Source organism: Balaenoptera acutorostrata, chromosome 17 (genome assembly GCF_949987535.1).
Source record: "Balaenoptera acutorostrata chromosome 17, mBalAcu1.1, whole genome shotgun sequence".
Classification (NCBI taxonomy): Eukaryota; Metazoa; Chordata; class Mammalia; order Artiodactyla; family Balaenopteridae; genus Balaenoptera; species Balaenoptera acutorostrata.
In genome coordinates, this window is record NC_080080.1 from 83,103,098 (window position 1) to 83,127,673 (window position 24,576).

General features: G+C 36.8%; 1 protein-coding gene across 2 annotated transcripts in view; it reads right to left on the minus strand.

Moving 5' to 3' along the window:
- SPIDR (scaffold protein involved in DNA repair) overlaps window positions 1-24,576 on the minus strand; it is a 358,082-nt gene that overhangs the window by 268,276 nt on the left and 65,230 nt on the right. The window contains exon 6 of one of the 2 annotated variants that reach the window (XM_057532499.1): window positions 322-345. The exons of the other annotated variant lie outside the window; for it this stretch is intronic. Within the exon in view, the coding sequence (XP_057388482.1) occupies window positions 322-345 (24 nt within the window). The remainder of the gene's footprint in view (window positions 1-321; window positions 346-24,576) is intronic. 2 annotated transcript variants of the gene reach the window in all.

Consider the following 24,576-nt stretch of genomic DNA (forward strand, 5'->3'; position numbering starts at 1 on the left):
CTCCTCCACTTATCAATCATGGATCCATGAGCTTTCACTTCTCTAAGATTCATGATTCTGTATGAAAATAAACATACAGAAACATCTCCAAAGCTAAGCAAAAGCCCCTTATGCTAAATTTTAGTACAAATAGACTTCTATAACAATTTTTCTAAATACAAAATTTCATATAAAATATCCTTTTCAGGATCATTAGAAATAGGAATGGAGGGTGAGAAATGGGGTGGTGGGGGGGAGGATAAAATAGAAGGCAGAGTGCAAAAAACGTATCAGTAACACTACTTGGAAATGACAGAGGAAGATACAGCAAAGTATACCTACCTCTAAGAAGGATTTTCTTATGTCCTTTTTGCCATGGTAGCAGGCAGGATAGAGAAGGGGGGTGGGGAGGGAATGGAGAATAAGAGATTCATATAGGCACTGCTGATAAAGCCATGTGAGACAATACTGATACTTTCTATATGCTGTGACAGGAAGTTATCATGGGTGGCAATATAACCTTAGAAAAGGAATTTGGAAAAACTCCCTATATACACATAACAGTATTCCCTTAAGTTGGGAATATGAGGGACAAAAGTTACTGGAGACTCTGGAAACAGTTTACTGGTAACAGTAATTTAAAACTTAGACAAAAAACAAACCAGGGATGAAGATTCACGTGTAGAAAAATAAAATTCTGCTTTGCATAAAAATTACCTGTAATAAAGTAAAACATTTTTTAACTGAGAAAGTTTTGAAAATGGAAAACAGAACTTAGCATTAGAAAACATATTATTACTAATTTAAATGTGTGAAATATTTTATTTTGCTTCAAGGTTTTTTAAAATAAACAAAAAAACATGTATGTCTACATACCTCAAAAGCCCTAAATTGCAACCAAAGTCATGCCAGTATTGTTTTTCCCATAGGTTTTAAGTTACTTAAATAAAAACTCCTCCAGTGAGAGATCTTTAAGAACATAAAACTTACAGTTGGAAAGAGAACACTGCACTACTTCACAGCCTTGCAATGAAATGACGTTTGCAAACATGTCAGGGCAAAGCTGTATATCAGCACAGTTTCAACTCCACTATTCCAACATGGTGCACTGCAATTCAGTTCTGATACTAACTACCCAAGACATCCCAGACCCCACACCTTGAGGGCTAGTCCTCCACAACACTGGCCTCCTGACACGAGCTGCTAGATCCAGCTATCACCAAGCTGGCTCACTACAAATTCAGGGGTTCCTGCAACCCCCACATGCGATAATTCATTACAACAACTTACAGAACTCAGGGAAAGTATGACACTTACAACTATAGTTTTATTATAAAGGATACACATCAGGTGAAGCCTGGGAGGGTCCCAGATGCAGTTTCTATGCTCTGCCCCTGGGGAATCAGGGCCTGACATCCTCCCAGCATAACGATGTGTTCACTAACCAGGAAGAGCCCCTTAGCTTCAGTGTCCAGAAGCTTTTTGGAATTTCATTACTTAGGAATGACTGATTCAATCACCGGCCCTGCTAAAGGTCAGGCAGCTGAAAGTCTCAATCCTCTCCAGGCATGGTGGTCCTTCTGGTGAACCTCCAACCTAAAGCTATGTAAAGGCCTACCTCATTAGCATAAAAAAGATACTCCTATCATTCAAAATTCCAAGGCTTTTCAAAGCTTTGTAGCAGGAACTGGGGACAAGGACCAGATATATTTTTTATTATACCAAACACAGACAGACCTGAATTTAAATCCTACCTCTTCCACCTACTAGCTCCGAATCCTTAGATAAATTGTTTTTCATGTCTTCAGCTTAGTTCTCTGTAAAACAACAATAATACTAGATACCTTGTGCAACTATAGTGAGAATTAAGTGGGATAAGCAAAAAGATACCAGGCACAGCCGAATGAGCAGAAGCTTTAAGTCAGTCCAGGATTCAAATCAGGTTCTACCACTAATTAGCTATGTAACCGGAGCTAATCTTTTATTCTCTAAGTCAAAGTTGCTTTCTTTGGAAAAATTGTAACGTATCTATATTAAAGGATTTTAAATGTTTTCTATTCTTAAAAAAAAACAGAATAGAATGTTTTATCTCAACAATAATTACTTTGACTAATATAAAAATTATAAAAGAACTCCCACAGAACAATAACTTCTTGTGTCCCCAGTGTGCATACTTTTATAAAAGCACTTATAATTTTTTAAGTATCCCATAAATGTCTGGCAAACTCCTCCATGTTATATATCCCCAAATGGGTATATAGAAATATAAGCAAGAGAAATCAAAAAGTAAACAAGAAACTCAAGTTCACTAAAAAATTTTAAATACTTATCAAAACAACTATTGCTCCATTCTGTAAAATGAAAGGAAGAGAGAAAATTATTCACACTGCCACTTCCAATCTTCGGCAATAGGGCTGATCCATGATGCTTCCTGGTCTTGCCCTCTTACCACCAGAGATTTCCTTTGTTGGAGGTATGGAATGATTAAGATTTAACATAAGTGGGACTAGCATACATTAGTGGGCCCCTTTAACTTTTTTAAGATTCAGATTATTCTACATAAAAATAAGAATGCAGAAATCTCTCCCTAACTATACAAAATCATCCTTCTCATGAGCAAGATTTCAATACGAATAGTTAAACTTCTATAATATTTGGTTGATCAAAAGTAAGAGGGCCACTGCCTTCTGGCAAACACACAGCACATTCTTTGTCAAAGATGTGCAATTGGTTACTACCTGTTTATCTCTGCCTTGGATCTGAAGTCCCCTTCTCTGGAATCCACTCTCAATCTAATGAAGTATTCCTCCTAAGTGCTTGCTTGGGTCAATTTTTCTACATCTCTCACTTGACATAAGCTCCCTAACAACAGTCTGTGTATCACTCATCTCTGACAACACTTATTAGCATAGTCAAGATGCCAAATGACATATGTGAAAAACACAAGTGGATGACAGGAAAAAAAAAAAAGAAAAAAAAACAAGGAGAGGTTACAGAAAACATTTATAATGTGTTCAATATTTTAAGGCATAAGTTCATTCACAGTCCTGTCTCTATTCTCATTGGTTTTACCATTAAGGAAATAATTAAAAAGAAAAAAGATAAGCATATATTTCATATGAACACCTATATGCATATACAGTATATATACACACATGCACACCTACATGCAGGCACTTTTAATAACAGCAAAAAACTGGCTAATTCAATCCAACAAATATTTAATAATTTAGCAAATATTTATCAAGTACCTGTACTTGGGGTTGGGAACAAAGTATTGAATGAAAAAGGACAGATTTCCCCAGTTATGAAACTTACACTCTACATGGAAAAACAGACATTTTATAATAATTTCCTAATTATAATAAGAAAACAATGGTTAAATAAATATTGCTTTATTAATGTATAATACACGTTTTTAAGAAGTCAAAAACTGAACTTCTTTGAGACACATGGTTATATCTTCCCTTCAGAACTTCCAGCCATATAGGACAACTCCACAAACATACGCATTCCCTGATCAAGCCCCCTTTGTGTTAGAAACTGTTTATCCAGCTGGAAAGTAAAGAAAGAAGGTGTAATATAAAACTATCACTAAAAATGATAAACATGAAAAACTGGAAAAAAACCCACAAAATGATACCACAACTAGATTATAACTATGCAAAGACTATATTTATCCATGGATAATAATTAAAACAGCAATAGAAGAATGTGAATAGTTATGTTATCATCAAGAATTACAGAACTTAAGTTTTTTTTTGTTCTGTTTTAAATAAAAACAATGGGTTGTTTATTTCATCTCTCTAAATAAGTCCAAAAAATGGCAAAGAATATATTTTGTGGGTTGTTTAAATAAATATCCATTTTCACAGGCCCCCGTACTAGATCTACTGATCTGCTGCAGACAAATGAGAAAAGTGTGGAAATTATTAAGAAAAATACAGCTTAACTTCATATAACGTATGGTGGATAATTTTTCACCTTCACTTATTTGTTTTTCTTGGGCTACCATCATAGAAACATGGTAAATTAGTTTTTTGTTTTTTTAAACATCTTTATTGGAGTATAATGGCTTTACAATGGTGTGTTAGTTTCTGCTTTATAACAAAGTGAATCAGCTATACATATACATATGTCCCCATATCTCTTCCCTCTTGCATCTCCCTCCCTCCCACCCTCCCTATCCCACCCCTCTAGGTGGTCACAAAGCATGGAGCTGATCTCCCTGTGCTATGCGGCTGCTTCCCACTAGCTATCTGTTTTTTGTTTGGTAGTGTATATATGTCCATGCCACTCTCTCACTTTGTCCCAGCTTACCCTTCCCCCTCCCCATATCCTCAAGTCCATTCCCTACTAGGTCTGTATCGTTATTCCTGTCTTGCCCCGAGGTTCTTCTGACTTTTTTTTTTTTTACATTCCATATATATGTGTTAGCATATGGTATTTGTCCTTCTCTTTCTGACTTACTTCACTCTGTATGACAGACCCTAGGTCCATCCACCTCACTACAAATAACTCAGTTTTGTTCCTTTTTATGGCTGAGTAATATTCCACTGTATATATGTGCCACATCTTCTTTATCCATTCATCTGTTGATGGACATTTAGGTTGCTTCCATGTCCTGGCTATTGTAGATAGAGCTGCAATGAACATTTTGGTACATGACTCTTTTTGAGTTATGGTTTTCTCAGGGTATATGCCCAGTAGTGGGATTGCTGGGTCATATGGTAGTTCTAGTTTTAGTTTTTTAAAGAACCTCCATACTGTTCTCCATAGTGGCTGTATCAATTTACATTCCCACCAACAGTGCAAGAGGGTTCTCTTTTCTCCACACCCTCTCCAGCATTTGTTTGTAGATTTTATGATGATGGCCATTCTGACTGGTGTGAGATGATACCTCATTGCAGTTTTGATTTGCATTTCTCTAATGATTAATGATGTTGAGCATTCTTTCATGTGTTTGTTGGCAATCTGTATATCTTCTTTGGAGAAACGTCTATTTAGATCTTCTGCCCATTTTTGGATTGGGTTGTTTGTTTTTTTGATATTGAGCTGCATGAGTTGCTTGTATGTTTTGGAGATTAATCCTTTGTCAGTTGCTTCATTTGTAAATGTTTTCTCCCATTCTGAGGGTTGTCTTTTCGTCTTGTTTATGGTTTCCTTTGCTATGCAAAAGCTCTTAAGTTTCATTAGGTCCCATTTGTTTATTTTTGTTTTTATTTCAATTTCTCTAGGAAGTGGGTCAAAAAGGATCTTGCTGTGATTTATGTCATAGAGTGTCCTGCCTATGTTTTCTTCTAAGAGTTTGATAGTGTCTGGCCTTACATTTAGGTCTTTAATCCATTTGTAGTTCATTTTTGTGTATGTGTATTTTTTTTTTTTTGCCACCCCACACGGCTTGATGGATCTTGGTTCACAAGCCCGGGGCTGGTCTGAGCTCCTGCAGTGGGAGCTCCAAGTCCAAACCACTGGACTAACAGAGAACCTCAGACCCCAGGGAATATTCACTGGAGCGAGGTCTCACGGAGTTCCTCATCTCAGCACCAAGACCCAGCTCTACCCAATAGCCTACAAAATCCAGTGCTGGAAGTCTCAGGCCAAACAGTATGACAGGAACACAATCCCACTCATTAAAAAAAAAAAAAAAAAAAAAATGAGATGGTAAAAAAAATATGTCACAGATGAAGGAGCAAGGTAAAAACCTGCAAGACCAAATAAATGAAGAGGAAATAGGAAATCTACCTGGAAAAGAATTCAGAGTAATGATAGTAAAGATGATCCAGAATCTCAGAAGTAGAATGGAGGAATGGACTGAGAAAATACAGGAAATGTTTAACAGAGAACTAAAAGAACTAAAGAACAAACAAACAGAGATGAACAACACAATAACTGAAATGAAAAATACAATAGAAGGAGTCAATAACAGAATAACTGAGGCAGAAGAATGAATAAGTGAGCTGGAAGACAAAATGGTGGAAATAACTGCTGAGGAGCAGAATAAAGAAAAAAGAATGAAAAGAATTGAAGACAATCTCAGAGACATCTGGGACAACACTAAATGCACCAACATTCGAACTACAGGGGTCCCAGAAGAAGAAGAGAAAACGAAACGGTCTGAGAAAATATTTAAAGAGATTATAGTTGAAAACCTCCCTAATATGGGAAAGGAAATAGTCACCCAAGTCCAGGAAGTGGAGAGAGTCCCACAGAGGATAAACCCTTGGAAAAACACACCAAGACACATATTAATCAAACTAACAAAAATTAAATTCAAAGAAAAAATATTAAAAGCAGCAAGGGAAAAGCAACAAATAACATACAAAGGAATCCCCATGAGGTTATCAGCTGATTTTCAGCAGAAACTCTGCAGGCCAGAAGGGAGTGGCCACATATGCTTAAAGTGATGTAAGAGAAAAACCGACAACCAAGATTACTCTACCCAGGAAGGATCTCATTCAGATTTGATGGAGAAATCAAAAACTTTTCAGACAAACAAAAGTTAAGAGAATTCAGCACCACCAAACCAGCTTTACAACAAATGCTAAAGGAACTTCTCTAGGCAGGAAATACAGGAGAAAGCAAAGACCTACAAAAACAACCCAAAACAATTAAGTAAACGGTAATAGGAACATACATATGGATAATCACCTTGAATGTAAATGGATTAAATGCCCCAACCAAAAGACACAGACTGGCTGAATGGATACAAAAGCAAGACCCATACATATGCTGTCTACAAGGGACCCACTTCAGACTTAAGGACACATACAGACTGAAAGTGAAGGGATGGAAAAAGATATTCCATGCAAATGGAAATCAAAAGAAAGCTGGAGTAGCAATACTCGTATCAGATAAAATAGACTTTAAATTAAAGATTTTTACAAGAGATAAAAAGGGACACTACATAATGATCAAAGGATCAATCCAAGAAGAAGATATAACAATTATAAATGTTTATGCACCCAACACAGGAGCACCTCAATACATAAGGCAAATGTTAACAGCCATAAAAGGGGAAATCGACAGTAACACAATAACAGTAGGGGACTTTAACACCCCACTTACACCAATGGACAGATCAAACAGAAAATAAATAAGGAAACACAAGCTTTAAATGACACAAACAATATGGAATTAATTGATATTTAAAGGACATTCCACCCAAAAGTGGCAGAATACTCTTTCTTCTCAAGTGCACATGGAACATTCTCCAGGATACATCACATCTTGGGTCACAAATCAAGCTTCGGAAAATTTAAGAAAACTGAAATAGCATCAAGCATCTTTTCTGACCACAATGCTATGAGACTAGATATCAATTACAGGAAAAAAACCTGTAAAAAACACAAATACATGGAGGCTAAACAGTGCACTACTAAATAAGCAAGAGATCACTGAAGAAATCAGAGAAGAATTTAAAAAAATACATAGAAACAAATGACAACGAAAACAGGACAACCCAAAACCAATGGGACACAGCAAAAGCAGTTCTAAAAGGGAAGTTTATAGCAATTCAAGCTCACCTCAAGAAACAAGAAAAATCTCAAATAAACAATCTAACTGTACACTTAAAACAACTAGAGAAAGGAGAACAAAGAAAACCCAAAGTCAGTAGAAGGAAAGAAATCATAAAGATCAGAGCATAAATAAATGAAATAGAAATGAAGAAAACAATACCAAAGATCAATAAAACTAAAAGCTGGTTCTTTGAGAAGATAAACAAAATTGATAAACCCTTAGCCAGACTCATCAAGAAAACAAGGGAGATGATGCAAATCGATAAAATTAGAAATGAAAAAGGAGAAATCACAACTGACACTGCAGAAATACAAAGTATTATAAGAGACTACTACAAACAGCTATATGCCAATAAAATGGACAACCACGAAGAAATGGACAAATTCTTGGAAAGGTACAATTTTCCAAGACTGATCCAGGAAGAGTTAGAAAATATAAACAGACCTATCACAAGTAATGAAATTGAAACCATAATTTAAAATCTTCCAAAAAACAGAAGTCCAGGACCAGATGGCTTCAGAGGCTACTTCTATCAAACATTTAGAGAAGAGCTAACACCAATCCTTCTCAAACTCTTCCAAAAAATTGCAGAGAGAGAAACACTCCCAAATTCATTCTGTGAAGCCACCATCACCCTGATACCAAAACCATAGAAAGATATCACAAAAAAAGAAAATTAAAGACCAATATCACTGATGAACACAGATGCAAAAATCCTGAAGAAAATACTAGCAAACAAAATCCAACAGCCCATTAAAAGGATCATACACCATGATCAAGTGGGATTTATCCCAGGGATATACACAAATCAATCAACGTGATACACCACATTAACAAATTAAGGAATAAAAACCATATGGTCATTTCAATAGATGCAGAAAAAGCTTTTGACAAAATTGAACACCCATTTATGATAAAAACTCTCCAGAAAATGGGCACAGAGGGAACCTACCTCAACATAATAAAGGCCATATATGACAAACGCACAGCAAGCATCATACTCAATGGTGAAAAATTGAAAGCATTTCCACTAAGACCAGGAACAAGACAAGGATGTCCACTCTCACCACTCTTATTCAACATAGCTTTGGAAGTCCTAGCCACAGCAGTCAGAGAAGAAAAAGAAATAAAAGGAATACAAATTGGAAAAGAAGAAGTAAAACTGTCACTGTTAGCAGATGACATGATACTATACATAGAGAATCCTAAAGATGCCACCAGAAAACTACTAGAGCTAATCAATGTATTTGGTAAAGTTGCAGGATACAAAATTAATGCACAGAAATCTCTTGCATTCCTATAGACTAATGATGAAAAATCTGAAAAAGAAATTAAGGAAACACTCCCATTTACCATTGCAACAAAAAGAATAAAATACCTAGGAATAAACCTACCTAAGGAGACAGAAGACCTGTATGCAAAAAACTATAAGACACTGATGAAAGAAATTAAAGATGATACAAACAGATGGAGAGAGATACCATGTTCTTGGATTGGAACAACCAACATTGTGAAAATGACTACATTACCCAAAGCAATCTACAGATTCAATGCAATCCCTATCAAGCTACCAATGGCATTTTTCACAGAACTAGAAGAAAAAATTTTACAACTTGCATGGAAACAGAAAAGACCCCAAATAGCCAACGCAATCTTGAGAAAGAAAAACAGAGTTGGAGGAATCAGATGACAGATGTTAACTAGACATTGTTATTATCATTTCACAATATATACAAATATAGAATCACTATGTTGTACACCTGAAAATAATATAATGTTATGTCAATTATACTTCAATTTTTTTATTTTAAAAAAAGCTGTATCAAGTGGAGTTCGTATCACTTGAAATAACAGAAAAATCCTTATTAAGTCTGGACCTGATCTTTTGCAATTAACGGAGACTTAAAGTTACTTAAATCAACAAAACGAGGATTGTCATACCTACTTTAGATGCCTGTAAAAGAGTCAATGATTTTAATTGCATTAAATCTATACATCAACTAGGGAAAATTACATTCTTTCATTTTCAAATACTTGGATTTCTCCTGGATATCTCATTATTACTGATTTCTACTTTAAATTCTATCATGGTTACAGAATATCCTCTTTAGGGTTTCAATGTTTTGAAATTTTTTGAGATGTTTTATGACCCAATATACTATTTATCTTGGTATGCATATCATGTGTACATGAATAAAATGTGCATTCTATTGTATTCTAGTTGCATGTAATATTCTACAAATGTCAATTAGGTGGTTGATAGTGTTTTTCATATCTCCTATGTTCTGATTTTTTGTCCAGATTTTCTATAAGTTATAGAGAGTGATGTTAAAATTTCCACCTATAATTGTAGATCTTAAATACATACAAATTTATGATTGATGTGTTTTCTTGATATTTTATCACTATGAAACGCCCTTCTTTGTCTCCAATAATACTGCTCGAAATCTACTTTATCTAATATTAATACAACTACTCTAGCTTTCTTATACTTAGTATTTGCAAGCTACATCTTTTTCCATGAATTAATTTTCCCTCTATCTGTGTCATTATATTTAAAATGCATCTTTGGTGGACAGTAACTAGGAAGGTCTTGCATTTTACCAAGGTATCAATCTCTGCCTTTTAAGTAAAATACTTAATCTACTTTCATTTAATGTAATTGTTAATGTAGGTCTAAAACTTTGCTATTTGTTTTCTTTTCACCCCATCTGTTTATATTTACACCTTCTTCTATATTCTCTGAATATATTTTAGAATCCTATTTTGACTTCTCTGTTGCTTTTTAGCTGTACCTCTGTGTATTTTTTTTTCTTCTTCAGTGCTGGCTATAGGAATTATAATATACGTCCTTAACTTTTCATAGTGGACTTACAGCTAATATTCTACCACTTTCAAAATCAGCACCTAGTAAATCACATAACTCTATTTGCCTAGCCCCATCTTTACGCTGCAGCTGTCATATTATATCTACATATGTCATAAATGCCACATCATAATGCTATAATTTGTACTTTAAACTGTCAGGCTTAATTTTCTTAATGGGGGCAGAAAAGACTTTTGTACTTATCCACATACAGATCTTCCTTGACTTATAATGGATTTATACCCCAATAAACCCATCATAAGTTGAAAATTTCATAAGTTGAAAATGCAAGTAATACACATGACCTACCAAACATCTTATCTTAGCCTACTTTAGACATGCTCAGAATACTTACATTAGCCTACAGTAAGGCAAAATCATCTAACACAAAGCCTACGTTATAATAAAGTGTTGAATACTCATGTACTTTATTGAATACCGTACTGAAAGTGAAAAACAGAATGACTACATGGGTACAGACGGTTTTAAGTGTATCATTTGTTTACCCTGTGATCGTGGGGCTGACTGGGAGCTGAGCTCACTACTGTTGTCGAGCATCACAAGAGAGTATATGTCATATACTGCCAGCCCAGGAAAAGATCAAAATTCAAAATCTGAGGTACAGTTTCTACTGAATGTCTATCACTTCTGCACTACCACTAGTCAGGGACCCTCTGTATTTACCAACTGCAGTGCTCTTCATTCCATCATGAAAAATCTTAGGTTTCATCTGGTATCACTTCCCTTCAGGCCAAAGAATTTCCTTCAGCATTTCTTGTAATGTAGATCTGCTGCAATATTTTAATTTTTGTTTATATGAAAATGTCTTTATTTTGCCATCACTTTAACATCTTTATTGGAGTAAAATTGCTTTACAATGGTGTGTTAGTTTCTACTGCATAACAAAGTCAGTCGGCTATACGTATATGCATATCCCCATATCCCCTCCCTCTTGCGTCTCCCTTCCACCCTCCCTATCCCACCATTCTAGGTAGTCACAAAGCACCGAGCTGATTTCCCCCTACTAGGTGGCTGCTTCCCACTAGCTACCTATTTTACATTTGGTAGTGTACATATGTCAATGCTACTCTCTCACTTTGTCACAGCTTACCCTTCCCCCTCCCCGTGTCATCAAGTCCATTCTCTATGTCTGCGTCTTTATTCCTGTCCTGCCCCTAGGTTCTTCAGAACCATTTTCTTTTTTTTTAGATTCCATATATATGTTAGCATACAGTATTTGTTTTTCACTTTCTGACTTACGTCACTCTGTATGACAGACTCTAGGTCCATCCACCTCACTACAAACAACTCAATTTTGTTTCTTTTTATGGCTGAGTAATATTCCATTGTATATATGTGCCACATCTTCTTTATCCATTCATCTGTCGATGGACACTTAGGTTGCTTCCATATCCTGGGTATTGCAAATGGTGCTGCAGTGAACACTGTGGTACATGACTCTCTTTGAATCATGGTTTTCTCAGGGCACAGGCCCAGTAGTGGGACTGCTGGGTCGTATGGCAGTTCTATTTTTAGTTTTTTAAGGAAACTCCATACTGTTCTCCATAGTGGCTGTATCGATTTACATTCCCACCAACAATGTAAGAGGGTTCCCTTTTCTCCACACCTTCTCCAGCATTTATTGTTTGTAGATTTTTTGATGATGGCCATTCTAACCAGTGTGAGGTGATACCTCATGGTAGTTTTGATTTGTATTTCTCTAATGATTAGTTATGTTGAACATCCTTTCATGTGTTTGTTGGCAATCTGTGTATCTCCTTTGGAGAAATGACTATTTCGGTCTTCTGCCCATTTTTGGATTGGGTTGTTTGTCTTTTCGATACTGAGCTGCGTGAGCTGCTTGTATATTTTGGAGATGAATCCTTTGTCAGTTGCTTCGTTTGCAAATATTTTCTCCCATTCTGAGGTTTGTCTTTTTGTCTTGTTTATGGTTTCCTCTGCTGGGCAAAAGCCTTTAAGTTTCATTAGGTCCCATTTCTTTATTTTTGTTTTTATTTCCATTTCTCTAGGAGATAGGTCAAAAAGGATTTTGCTGTGATTTATGTTACAGAGGGTTCTGCCTATGTTTTCCTCTAAGAGTTTGATAGTGTCTGGCCTTACATTTAGGTCTTTAATCCATTTTGAATTTATTTTTGTATACAGTGTTCGGGAGTGTTCTAATTTCATTCTTTTACATGTAGCTGTCCAGTTTTCCCAGCACCACTTACTGAACGGGCTTTTACTCCACTGTATATTCTTGCCTCCTTTATCAAAGATAAGGTGACCATATGTGCGTTGGTTTACCTCTGGGCTTTTTATCCTGTTCCACTGATCTATATTTCTGTTTTTGTGCCAGTACCATACTGTCTTGATTACTGTAGCTTTGTAGTATAGTCTGAAGTCAGGGAGCCTGATTACTCCAGCTCCGTTTTGTTTTGGGTTTTTTTCCTCAAAATTGCTTTGGCTATTCGGGATCTCTTGTGTTTCCATACAAATTGTGAATTTTTTTGTTCCACTTCTGTGAAAAATGCCATTGGTAGTTTGATAGTGATTGCACTAAATCTGTAGATTGCTTGGGGAGTACAGTCATTTTCACAATGTTGATTGTTCCAATCCAAGAACATGGTATATCTCTCCATCTGTTTGTATCATCTTTAATTTCTTTCATCAGTGTCTTATAGTTTTCTCCATACAGGTCTTTTATCTCCTTAGGTAGGTTTATTCCTAGGTATATTATTCTTTTTGTTGCAGTGGTAAATGGGAGTGTTTTCTTAATTTCTCTTTCAGATTTTTCATCATTACTGTATAGGAATGCAAGAAATTTCTGTGCATTAATTTTGTATCCTGCTACTTTATCAAATTCATTAATTAGCTCTAGTAGTTTTCTGGTAGCATCTTTAGGATTCTCTATGTATAGTATCATGCCATCTGCAAACAGCGACAGTTTTACTTCTTCTTCTCCGATTTGGATTACTTTTACTTCTTTTTCTTCTCTGATTACTGTGGCTAAAAATTCCAAAACTATGTTGAATAATAGTGGTGAGAGTGGGCAACCTTGTCTTCTTCCTGATCTTAGTGGAAACAGTTTGTTTTTCACCATTGAGAACAATGTTGGCTGTGGGTTTGTCATATATGGCTGTTATTATGTTGAAGTAGGTTCCCTCTATGCCTACTTTCTGGAGGGTTTTTATCATAAATGAGTGTTGAATTTTGTCAAATGCTTTTTCTGCATCTACTGAAACCATCAGATGGTTTTTCTCCTTCTATTTGTTAATATGGTTTGTCACATTGATTGATTAGCATATATTGAAGAATCCTTGCATTCCTGGGATAAACCCCACCTGATCATGGTGTATAATCCTTTTAATGTGCTGCTGGATTCTGTTTGCTACAATTCTGTTGAGGATTTTTGCATCTATGTTCATCAGTGATATTGGCCTGTAGTTTTCTTTATTGTGACATCTTTGTCTGGTTTTGGTATCAGGGTGATGGTGGCCTCGTCGAATGAGTTTGGGAGTGTTCCTCGCTCTGCTGTATTTTGGAAGAGTTTGAGAAGGATAGGTGTTAGCTCTTCTCTAAATGGTTTATAGAATTTGCCTGTAAAGGGATCTGGTCCTGGACTTCTGTTTGTTGGAAGATTTTTAATACCAGTTTCAATTTCTTTCACCAGTGCTTGTGATTGGTCTGTTTATATTTTCTATTTCTTCCTGGTTCAGTCTCAAAAGGTTGTGCTTTTCTAAGAATTTGTCCATTTCTTCCAGGTTGTCCATTTCATTGGCGTACAGTTGCTTGCAGTAATTTCTCATGATCTTTTGTATTTAGTCACTGTCAGTTGTAACTTCTCCTTTTTCATTTCTAATTCTGTTGATTTGAGTCTTCTCCCTTTTTTTCCTGATGAGTCTGGTTAATGGTTTATCAATTTTGTTTATCTTCTCAAAGAACCAGCTTTTAGTTTTATTGCTCTTTGCTATTGTTTCCTTCATGTCTTTTTATTTCTGAACTGATTATTTCTTTCCTTCTGCTAACATTGGGGTTTTTTTTCTTCTTCTTTCTCTAACTGCTTTAGGTGTAAGCTTAGATTGTTTAGTTGAGATGTTTCTTGTTTCCTGAAGTAGGATGGTATTACTATAAAATTCCTTCTTAGAACTGCTTTTGCTGCATCCCATATGTTTTGGATCATCGTGTTTTCATTTTCATTTGTTTCTAAGTATTTTTTGATTTCCTCTTTGATTTCTTCAGTGATCTCTTGGTTATCTAGTAGTGTATTGTTAAGCCTCCAAGTGCTTGTATTTTGTACAGTTTTTTTCCTGTAATTGATATCTAGTCTTATAGTGCTGTGGTCGGAAAAGATACTTGATACGATTTCCATTTTCTTCAATTTACCAAGGCTTAATTTGTGACCCAAGATATGGTCTATCCTGGAGAATGTTCCATGAGCACTTGAGAAGTAAGTGTATTTCTGTTGTTTTTGGATGGAATGTCCTATAAATGTCAATTAAGTCCATCTTGCTTAATGTACAATTTAAAGCTTGTGTTTCCTTATTTATTTTCCTTTGGGATGGCATGTCCATTGGTGAAAGTGGGGTGTTAAAGTCCCCTACTATGATTGCATTACTGTCGATTTCCCCTTTTATGGCTGTTAGCATTTGCCTTATGTATTGAGGTGCTCCTATGTTGGGTGCATAAATATTTACAACTGTTTTATCTTCTTCTTGGATTGATCCCTTGATCATTATGTAGTGTCCTTCTTTGTCTCTTGTAATAGGTTTTTTTTTTTTTTTTTTTTGGGATTTTTTTTTTTTAATTCAGACAGAAAGTCACAAAAATTATACTCATCCTCATCAGTTCACTCAGTCCCATGTAATTAATTTCTTTTTTTTCATCTTGATCTTTTGTTAGCACTTTTATGAGTTCATCAGTTTTTCATTAGAGTTCTGAAAATGCTTATTCATTCAGTTCAGCAGTACAGTCAGTTACCAGAAACCTGTACTTGTCAGAGTCTTTTCCATGAATTTCTTGAAGATGAAACTCTTTTATAGGAACATATTTGCAAAATCATCAGAGTACACCCAGAACTGTCTGTAAATGACAAAAGACTTAAAAATGACCATGGTTAAAGATTTGATGAAAGTTCATAATAATGCAGTTGACAAGAAAATTAGTTATTTCTGAGATATACATTTTAAAGTAATAACTAGGATTATTACTTATAACATTATACCAGAACATATAAGATTTTTAGACGTTTCCTGTAATGTCTGAAACATTTATATTAACATATTTCCATACAAATACAAATATAAGATTTTTAGAAATTTCATGTACTGTCTGAAACATTTATATTAACATATTTCTATACATATTTCCATACAAATACAAATATAAGATTTTTAGAAATTTCATGTAATGTCTGAAACATTTGTATTAACATATTTCCATACATATTTCCATACAAATACAAATATAAGATTTTTAGAAATTTCATGTAATGTCTGAAACATTTATATTAACATATTTCCATACATATTTCCATACAAATACAAATATAAGATTTTTAGAAATTTCATGTAATGTCTGAAACATTTATATTAACATATTTCCATACAAATAACCCAATGAAAGTTTAGTATTAGTTGTTTTGTTTGTTTTTTTATACTGCAGGTTCTTATTAGGCATCAGTTTTATACACATCAGTGTATACATGTCAATCCCAATCGCCCAATTCAGCACATCACCATCCCCACCTCATCGCAGTTTTCCCCCCTTGGTGTCCATATGTCCATTCTCTACATCTGTGTCTCAACTTCTGCCCTGCAAACTGGCTCATCTGTACCATTTTTCTACGTTCCACATACATGCATTAACATACGATATTTGTTTTTCTCTTTCTGACTTACTTCACTCTGTATGACAGTCTCTAGATCCATCCACTTCTCAACAAATGACTCAATTTCGTTCCTTTTTATGGCTGAATAATATTCCATCGTATATATGTACCACAACTTCTTTATCCATTCGTCTGTTGATGGGCATTTAGGTTGCTTCCATGACCTGGCTATTGTAAATAGTGCTGCAATGAACATTCGGGTGCACGTGTCTTTTTGAATTACGGTTTTCTCTGGGTATATGCCCAGTAGTGGGATTGCTGGGTCGTATGGTAATTCTATTTTTAGTTTTTTAAGGAACCTCCATATTGTTCTCCATAGTGGCTGTATCAATTTACATTCCCACCAACAGTGCAAGAGGGTTCCCTTTTCTCCACACCCTCTCCAGCATTTGTTGTTTGTAGATTTTCTGATGATGCCCATTCTAACAGGAGTGAGGTGATACCTCATTGTAGTTTTGATTTGCATTTCTCTAATAATTAGTGATGTTGAGCATCTTTTCATGTGCTTCGTGGCCGTCTGTATGTCTTCTTTGGAGAAATGTCTATTTAGGTCTTCTGCCCATTTTTGGATTGGGGTGTTTGTTTCTTTGATATTGAGCTGAATGAGCTGTTTATATATTTTGGAGATTAATCCTTTGTCCGTTGATTCATTTGCAAATATTTTCTCCCATTCTGAGGGTTGTCTTTTCGTCTTGTTTATGGTTTCCTTTGCTGTGCAAAAGCTTTGAAGTTTCATTAGGTCCCACTTGTTTATTTTTGTTTTTATTTCCATTACTCTAGGAGGTGGATCGAAAAAGATCTTGCTGTGATTTATGTCAAAGAGTGTTCTTCCTATGTTTTCCTCTAAGAGTTTTATAGTGTCCAGTCTTATATTTAGGTCTCTAATCCATTTTGAGTTTATTTTTGTGTATGGTGTTAGGGAGTATTCTAATTTCATTCTTTTACATGTGGCTGTCCAGTTTTCCCAGCACCACTTATTGAAGAGACTGTCTTTTCTCCATTGTATATCTTTGCCTCCTTTGTCATAGATTAGTTGACCATAGGTGCGTGGGTTAATCTCTGGGCTTTCTATCTTGTTCCATTGATCTATGTTTCTGTTTTTGTGCCAGTACCATATTGTCTTGATTACTGTAGCTTTATAGTATAGTCTGAAGTCAGGGAGTCTGATTCCTCCAGCTCCATTTTTTTGCCTCAAGACTGCTTTGGCTATTCGGGGTCTTTTGTGTCTCCATACAAATTTTAAGATGATTTGTTCTAGCTCCGTAAAAAATGCCATTGGTAATTTGATAGGGATTGCATTGAATCTGTAGATTGCTTTGGGTAGTATACTCATTTTCACAATGTTGATTCTTCCAATCCAAGAACATGGTATATCTCTCCATCTGTTGGTATCATCTTTAATTTCTTTCATCAGTGTCTTATAGTTTTCTGCATACAGGTCTTTTGTCTCCCTAGGTAGGTTTATTCCTAGGTATTTTATTCTTTTTGTTGCAATGGTAAATGGGAGTGTTTCCATAATTTCTCTTTCAGATTTTTCATCATTAGTGTATAGGAATGCAAGAGATTTCTGTGCATTAATTTTGTAACCTGCAACTTTACCATATTCATTAATTAGCTCTAGCAGTTTTCTGGTGGCAGTTTTAGGATTCTCTATGTATAGTATCATGTCATCCGCAAACAGTGACAGTTTTACTTCTTCTTTTCCAATTTGTATTCCTTTTATTTCTTTTTCTTCTCTGATTGCCGTGGCTAGGACTTCCAGAACTATGTTGAATAATAGTGGTGAGAGTGGACATCCTTGTCTCGTTCCTGATCTTAGAGGAAATGCTTTCAGTTTTTCACCATTGAGAATGATGTTTGCTGTGGGTTTGTCATATATGGCCTTTATTATGTTGAGGTAGGTTCCCTCTATGCCCACTTTCTGGAGAGTTTTTATCATAAATGGGTGTTGAATTTTGTCAAAAGCTTTTTCTGCATCTATTGAGATGATCATATGGTTTTTATTCTTCAATTTGTTAATATGGTGTATCACATTGATTGATTTGCGTATATTGAAGAATCCTTGCATCCCTGGGATAAATCCCACTTGATCGTGGTGTATGATCCTTTTAATGTGTTGTTGGATTCTGTTTGCTAGTATTTTGTTGAGGATTTTTGCATCTATATTCATCAGTGATATTGGTCTGTAATTTTCTTTTTTTGTAGTGTCTTTGTCTGGTTTTGGTATCAGGGTGATGGTGGCCTCATAGAATGAGTTTGGGAGAGTTCCTTCCTCTGCAATTTTTTGGAAGAGTTTGAGAAGGATGGGTGTTAGCTCTTCTCTAAATGTTTGATAGAATTCACCTGTGAAGCCATCTGGTCCTGGACTTTTGTTTGTTGGAAGATTTTTAATCACAGTTTCAATTTCATTACTTGTGATTGGTCTGTTGATATTTTCTGTTTCTTCCTGGTTCAGTCTTGGAAGGTTATACCTTTCTAAGAATTTGTCCATTTCTTCCAGGTTGTCCATTTTATTGGCATAAAGTTGCTTGTAGTAGTCTCTTAGGATGTTTTGTATTTCTGCGGTGTCTGTTGTAACTTCTCCTTTTTCATTTCTGATTTTATTGATTTGAGTCCTCTCCCTCTTTTTCTTGATGAGTCTGGCTAATGGCTTATCAATTTTGTTTATCTTCTCAAAGAACCAACTTTTAGTTTTATTGATCTTTGCTATTGTTTTCTTTGTTTCTATTTCATTTATTTCTGCTCTGATCTTTATGATTTCTTTCCTTCTGCTAACTTTGGGTTTTGTTTGTTCTTCTTTCTCTAGTTTCTTTAGGTGTAAAGTTAGATTGTTTACTTGAGATTTTTCTTGTTTCTTTAGGTAGGCTTGTATAGCTATAAACTTCCCTCTTAGAACCGCTTTTGCTGCATCCCATAGGTTTTGGGTCGTCGTGTTTTCATTGTCATTTGTCTCTAGGTATTTTTTTATTTCCTGTTTGATTTCTTCAGTGATCTCTTGGTTATTTAGTAACGTATTGTTTAGCCTCCATGTGTTTGTCTTTTTTACGTTTTTTTCCCTGTAATTCATTTCTAATCTCATAGCGTTGTGGTCAGAAAAGATGCTTGATATGATTTCAATTTTCTTAAATTTACTGAGGCTTGATTTGTGACCCAAGATGTGATCTATCCTGGAGAATGTTCCGTGTGCACTTGAGAAGAACGTGTAATCTGCCGTTTTTGGATGGAATGTCCTATATATATCAATTAAATCTATCTGGTCTATTGTGTCATTTAAAGCTTGTTTCCTTATTTATTTTCATTTTGGATGATCTGTCCATTGGTGTAAGTGAGGTGTTAAAGTCCCCCACTATTATTGTGTTACTGTCGATTTCCTCTTTTATAGCTGTTAGCAGTTGCCTTATGTATTGAGGTGCTCCTATGTTGGGTGCATATATATTTATAATTGTTATATCTTCTTCTTGGATTGATCCCTGGATCATTATGTAGTGTCCTTCCTTGTCTCTTGTAACATTCTTTATTTTAAAGTCTATTTTATCTGATATGAGTATAGCTACTCCAGCTTTCTTTTGATTTCCATTTGCATGGAATATCTTTTTCCATCCCCTCACTTTCAGTCTGTATGTGTCCCTAGGTCTGAAGTGGGTCTCTTGTAGACAGCATATATATGGGTCTTGTTTTTGTATCCATTCAGCCAGTCTGTGTCTTTTGGTTGGGGCATTTAATCCATTCACGTTTAAGGTAATTATCGATATGTATGTTCCTATGACCATTTTCTTAATTGTTTTGGGTTTGTTTTTGTAGGTCCTTTTCTTCTCTTGTGTTTCCCACTTAGAGAAGTTCCTTTAGCATTTGTTGTAGAGCTGGTTTGGTGGTGCTGAATTCTCTTAGCTTTTGCTTGTCTGTAAAGCTTTTGATTTCTCCATCAAATCTAAATGAGATCCTTGCTGGGTAGAGTAATCTTGGTTGTAGGTTCTTCCCTTTCATCACTTTAAGTATTTCATGCCACTCCCTTCTGGCTTGCAGAGTTTCTGCTGAGAAATCAGCTGTTAACCTTATGGGGGTTCCCTTGTATGTTATTTGTCGTTTTTCCCTTGCTGCTTTCAATAATTTTTCTTTGTCTTTAATTTTTGCCACTTTGATTACTATGTGTCTTGGCGTGTTTCTCCTTGGGTTTATTCTGTATGGGACTCTCTGCGCTTCCTGGACTTGGGTGGCTATTTCCTTTCCCATGTTAGGGAAGTTTTCGATTATAATCTCTTCAAATATTTTCTCTGGTCCTTTCTCTCTCTCTTCTCCTTCTGGGACCCCTATAATGCGAATGTTGTTGCGTTTAATGTTGTCCCAGAGGTCTCTTAGGCTGTCTTCATTTCTTTTTATTCTTTTTTCTTTAGTCTGTTCCGCAGCAGTGAATTCCACCATTCTGTCTTCCAGGTCACTTATCCGTTCTTCTGCCTCAGTTATTCTGCTATTGATTCCTTCTAGTGTAGTTTTCATTTCAGTTATTGTATTGGTCATCTCTGTTTGTTTGTTCTTTAATTCTTCTAGGTCTTTGTTAATCATTTCTTGCATCTTCTCAATCTTTGCCTCCATTCTTATTCCGAGGTCCTGGATCATCTTCACTATCATTATTCTGAATTCTTTTTCTGGAAGGTTGCCTATCTCCACTTCATTTAGTTGTTTTTCTGGGGTTTTTTCTTGTTCCTTCATCTGGTACATAGCCCTCTGCCTTTTCATCTTCTCTGTCTTTCTGTAACTGTGGTTTTTGGTCCACAGGCTGCAGGATTGTAGTTTTTCTTGCTTCTGTTGTCTGCCCTCTGGTGGTTGAGGCTATCTAAGAGGCTTGATGGGAGGCTCTGGTGGTGGGTAGAGCTGACTCGTAATAGGTCTTTAAAGTCTATTTTGTCTGATATGGGAATTGCTACTCCAGCCTTTTTTTGATTTCCATTGCATGGAATATCTTTTTCCATCCCCTCACTTTCAGTCTGTATGTGTCCTTAGGTCTGAAGTGGGTCTCTTGTAGACAGCATATATACGGGTCTTGTTTTTGTAAGCATTCAGCCAGTCTATGTCTTTTGGTTGGAGCATTTAATCCATTTACATTTAAGGTAGTTATCGATATGTATGTTTCTATTACTATCTTCTTAATTGTTTTGGGTTTGTTATTGTAGGTCTTTTCCTTCTCTTGTATTTCCTGCCTAGAGAAGTTCCTTTAGCATTTGTTGTAAAGCTGGTTTGGTGGTGCTGAATTCTCTTAACTTTTGCTTGTCTGTAAAGGTTTTAAAATCTCCGTTGAATCTGAATGAGATCCTTGCTGGGTAGACTAATCTTGGTTGTAGGTTTTTCCCTTTCATCACTTTAAATATGTCCTGCCACTCCCTTCTGGCTTGCAGAGTTTCTGCTGAAAGATCAACTGTTCACCTTATGGGGATTCCCTTGTATGTTACTTGTTGCTTTTCCCTTGCTGCATTTAATACTTTTTCTTTGTATTTAATTTTTGATAGTTTGATTAATATGTGTCTTGGCGTGTTTCTCCTTGGATTTATCATGTATGGGACTCTCTGAGCTTCCTGGACTTGACTATTTCTTTTCCCATATTTGGGAAGTTTTCACCTATGATCTCTTCAAATGTTTTCTCAGTCCCTTTCTTTTTCTCTTCTTCTTCTGGGACCCCTATAATTCGAATGTTGGTGCATTTAATGTTGTCCCAGAGGTCTCTGAGACTGTCCTCAATTCTGTTCATTCTTTTTTCTTTATTCTGCTCTGTGGTAGTTATTTCCACTATTTTATCTTCCAGGTCACTTATCTGTTTTTCTGCCTCAGTTATTCTGCTACTGATTTCTTCTACAGAATTTTTAATTTCATTTATTGTGTTGTTCATCATTGTTTGTTTGCTCTTTAGTTCTTCTAGTCCTTATTAAACGTTTCTTGTATTTTCTCCATTCTAGTTCCAAGATTTTGGATCATGTTTACTATATTCACTCTGAATTCTTTTTCAGGTACACTGCCTATTTCCTCTTCATTTGTTTGGTCTGGTGCATTTTTACCTTGCTCTTTCATCTGGTGCATATTTCTCTGTCCTCTCATTTTGCCCAATTTACTGTGTTTGGGGTCTTCTTTTTGCAGGCTGCAGGTTCGTAGTTCCCATTGTTTTTGGTGTCTGCCCCCAGTGGGTAAGGTTGGTTCAGTGGGTTGTGTAGGCTTTCCGGTGGAGGGGACTGGTGCCTGTGTTCTGGTGGATGAGGCTGGATCTTGTCTTTCTGGTGGGCAGGACCACGTCCGGTGATGTGTTTTGTGGCGTCTGTGAACTTATTATGATTTTAGGCAGCCTCTGCTAATAGGTGGGGCTGTGTTCCTGTCTTGCTAGTTGTTTGGTATAGGGTGTGCAGCACTGTAGCTTGCTTGTCATTGAGTGGAGGTGGGTCTTAGCATTGGGATGGCGATCTCTGGGAGAGCTTTGGCAGATTGATATTACATGGGGCCGGGAGGTCTCTGGTGGTCCAATGTCCTGAACTCGGCTCTCCCACCTCAGAGGCTCAGGCCTGACACCCCGCCAGGGCACCAAGACCCTGTCAGCCACACGGCCCAGAAGAAAAGGGAGGGGGAAAATAAAGAAAGAAAGAAAGAAAAATAAATAAATAAATAAAAATAAAATAAAGTTACTAAAATGAAAAATTAAAAAAAAGTGTCAAAACTAAAAAAGTAGTTAAAAAAAAAAAAAAAAAGAAAGAAAGAGAGCAACCAAACCAAAAAGCAAATCCACCAATGATAACAAGCGCTAAAAACTATCCTCCCAAAAAGCACAACGGACAGACAGAACCCTAGGACAAATGGTAAAAGCAAACCTATTATAAAGAGAAAATCACATAAAGAAGCATACACATACACACAAAAAGAGAAAAAGGAAAAAAAATATATATATATATATGTAAAATTGAGAGCAACCAAATCAGTAAGCAAATCTACCAATGATAATAAGCTCTAAATATTAAACTAAGGTAAACATAAAACTAGAAACAAATTAGATACAAAAGGCAAACCCCAAGTCTATAGTTGCTCCCAAAGTCCACCGCCTCATTTTTGGGATGATTCGTTGTCTATTCAGGCATTCCACAGATGCAGGGTACATCAAGTTGATTGTGGAGATTTAATCCACTGCTCCTGAGGCTGCTGGGAGAAATTTCCCTTTCTCTTCTTTGTTCGCACAGCTCCTGGGGTTCAGCTTTGGGTTTGGCCCCGCCTCTGCATGTAGGTCGCCTGAGGGCATCTGTTCTTCACCCAGACAGAAGGGGGTTAAAGGAGTGGCTGATGCAAGGGCTCTGGCTCACTCAGGCTAGGGGGAGGGAGGGGTACGGAATGCGGGGTGAGCCTGCCACAGCAGAGGCTGACGTAACGTTGCAACAGCCTGAGGCGCACTGTGTGTTCTCCCGGAGAAGTTGTCCCTGGATCACGGGACCCTGGCAGTGGTGGGCTGCACAGGCTCCCAGGAGGGGAGGTGTGGATGTAACCTGTGCTTGCACACAGGCCTCTTGGTGGCTGCAGCAGCAGCATTAGCGTTTCATGCCCGTCTCTGGTGTCTGTGCTGATAGCCACGGCTCGCGCTCATTTAGGTGGTGCTCTGAATCCCCTTCTCGCGCACCCCAAAACAATGGTCTCTTGCCTCTTCGGCAGGTCCAGACTCTTTCCCGGACTCCCTCCCGGCTAGCTGTGGCGCACTAGCCCCCTTCAGGCTGTATTCACACATCCAACCCCATTCCTCTCCCTAGGATCTGACCTCCAAAGCCCGAGCCTCAGCTCCCAGCCCCCACCCATCTCGGCGGGTGAGCAGACAAGCCTCTCGGGCTGGTGAGTGCGGTCGGCACCGATCCCGTGTGCGGGAATCTCTCCGCTTTGCCCTCTGCACCCTTGTTGCTGCGTTCTCCTCTGTGGCTCCGAAGCTTCCCCCCACCCAACCCCCGTCTCCACCAGCGAAGGGGCTTCCTATTCTGTGGAAACCTTTCCTCCTTCACAGCTCCCTCCCAGAGGTGCAGGCCCCATCCCTATTCTTTTGTCCCTGTTTTATCTTTTTTCTTTTGCCCTACCCAGCTATGTGGGGATTTTCTTGCCTTTTGGGAAGTCTGAGGTCTTCTGCCACCGTTCAGTAGGTGTTCTGTAGGAGCTGTTCCACATGTAGATGTATTTCTGATGTATTTGTGGGGAGGAAGGTGATCTCCACGTCTTACTCCTCCATCTTGAAGGTCTCTACCTTCATTCTTGAATGATATTTTCACTGATTATAGAATTTTGGGTTGACTTTTGTTTTTCCAGCACGTTAAACGTGTTCTGT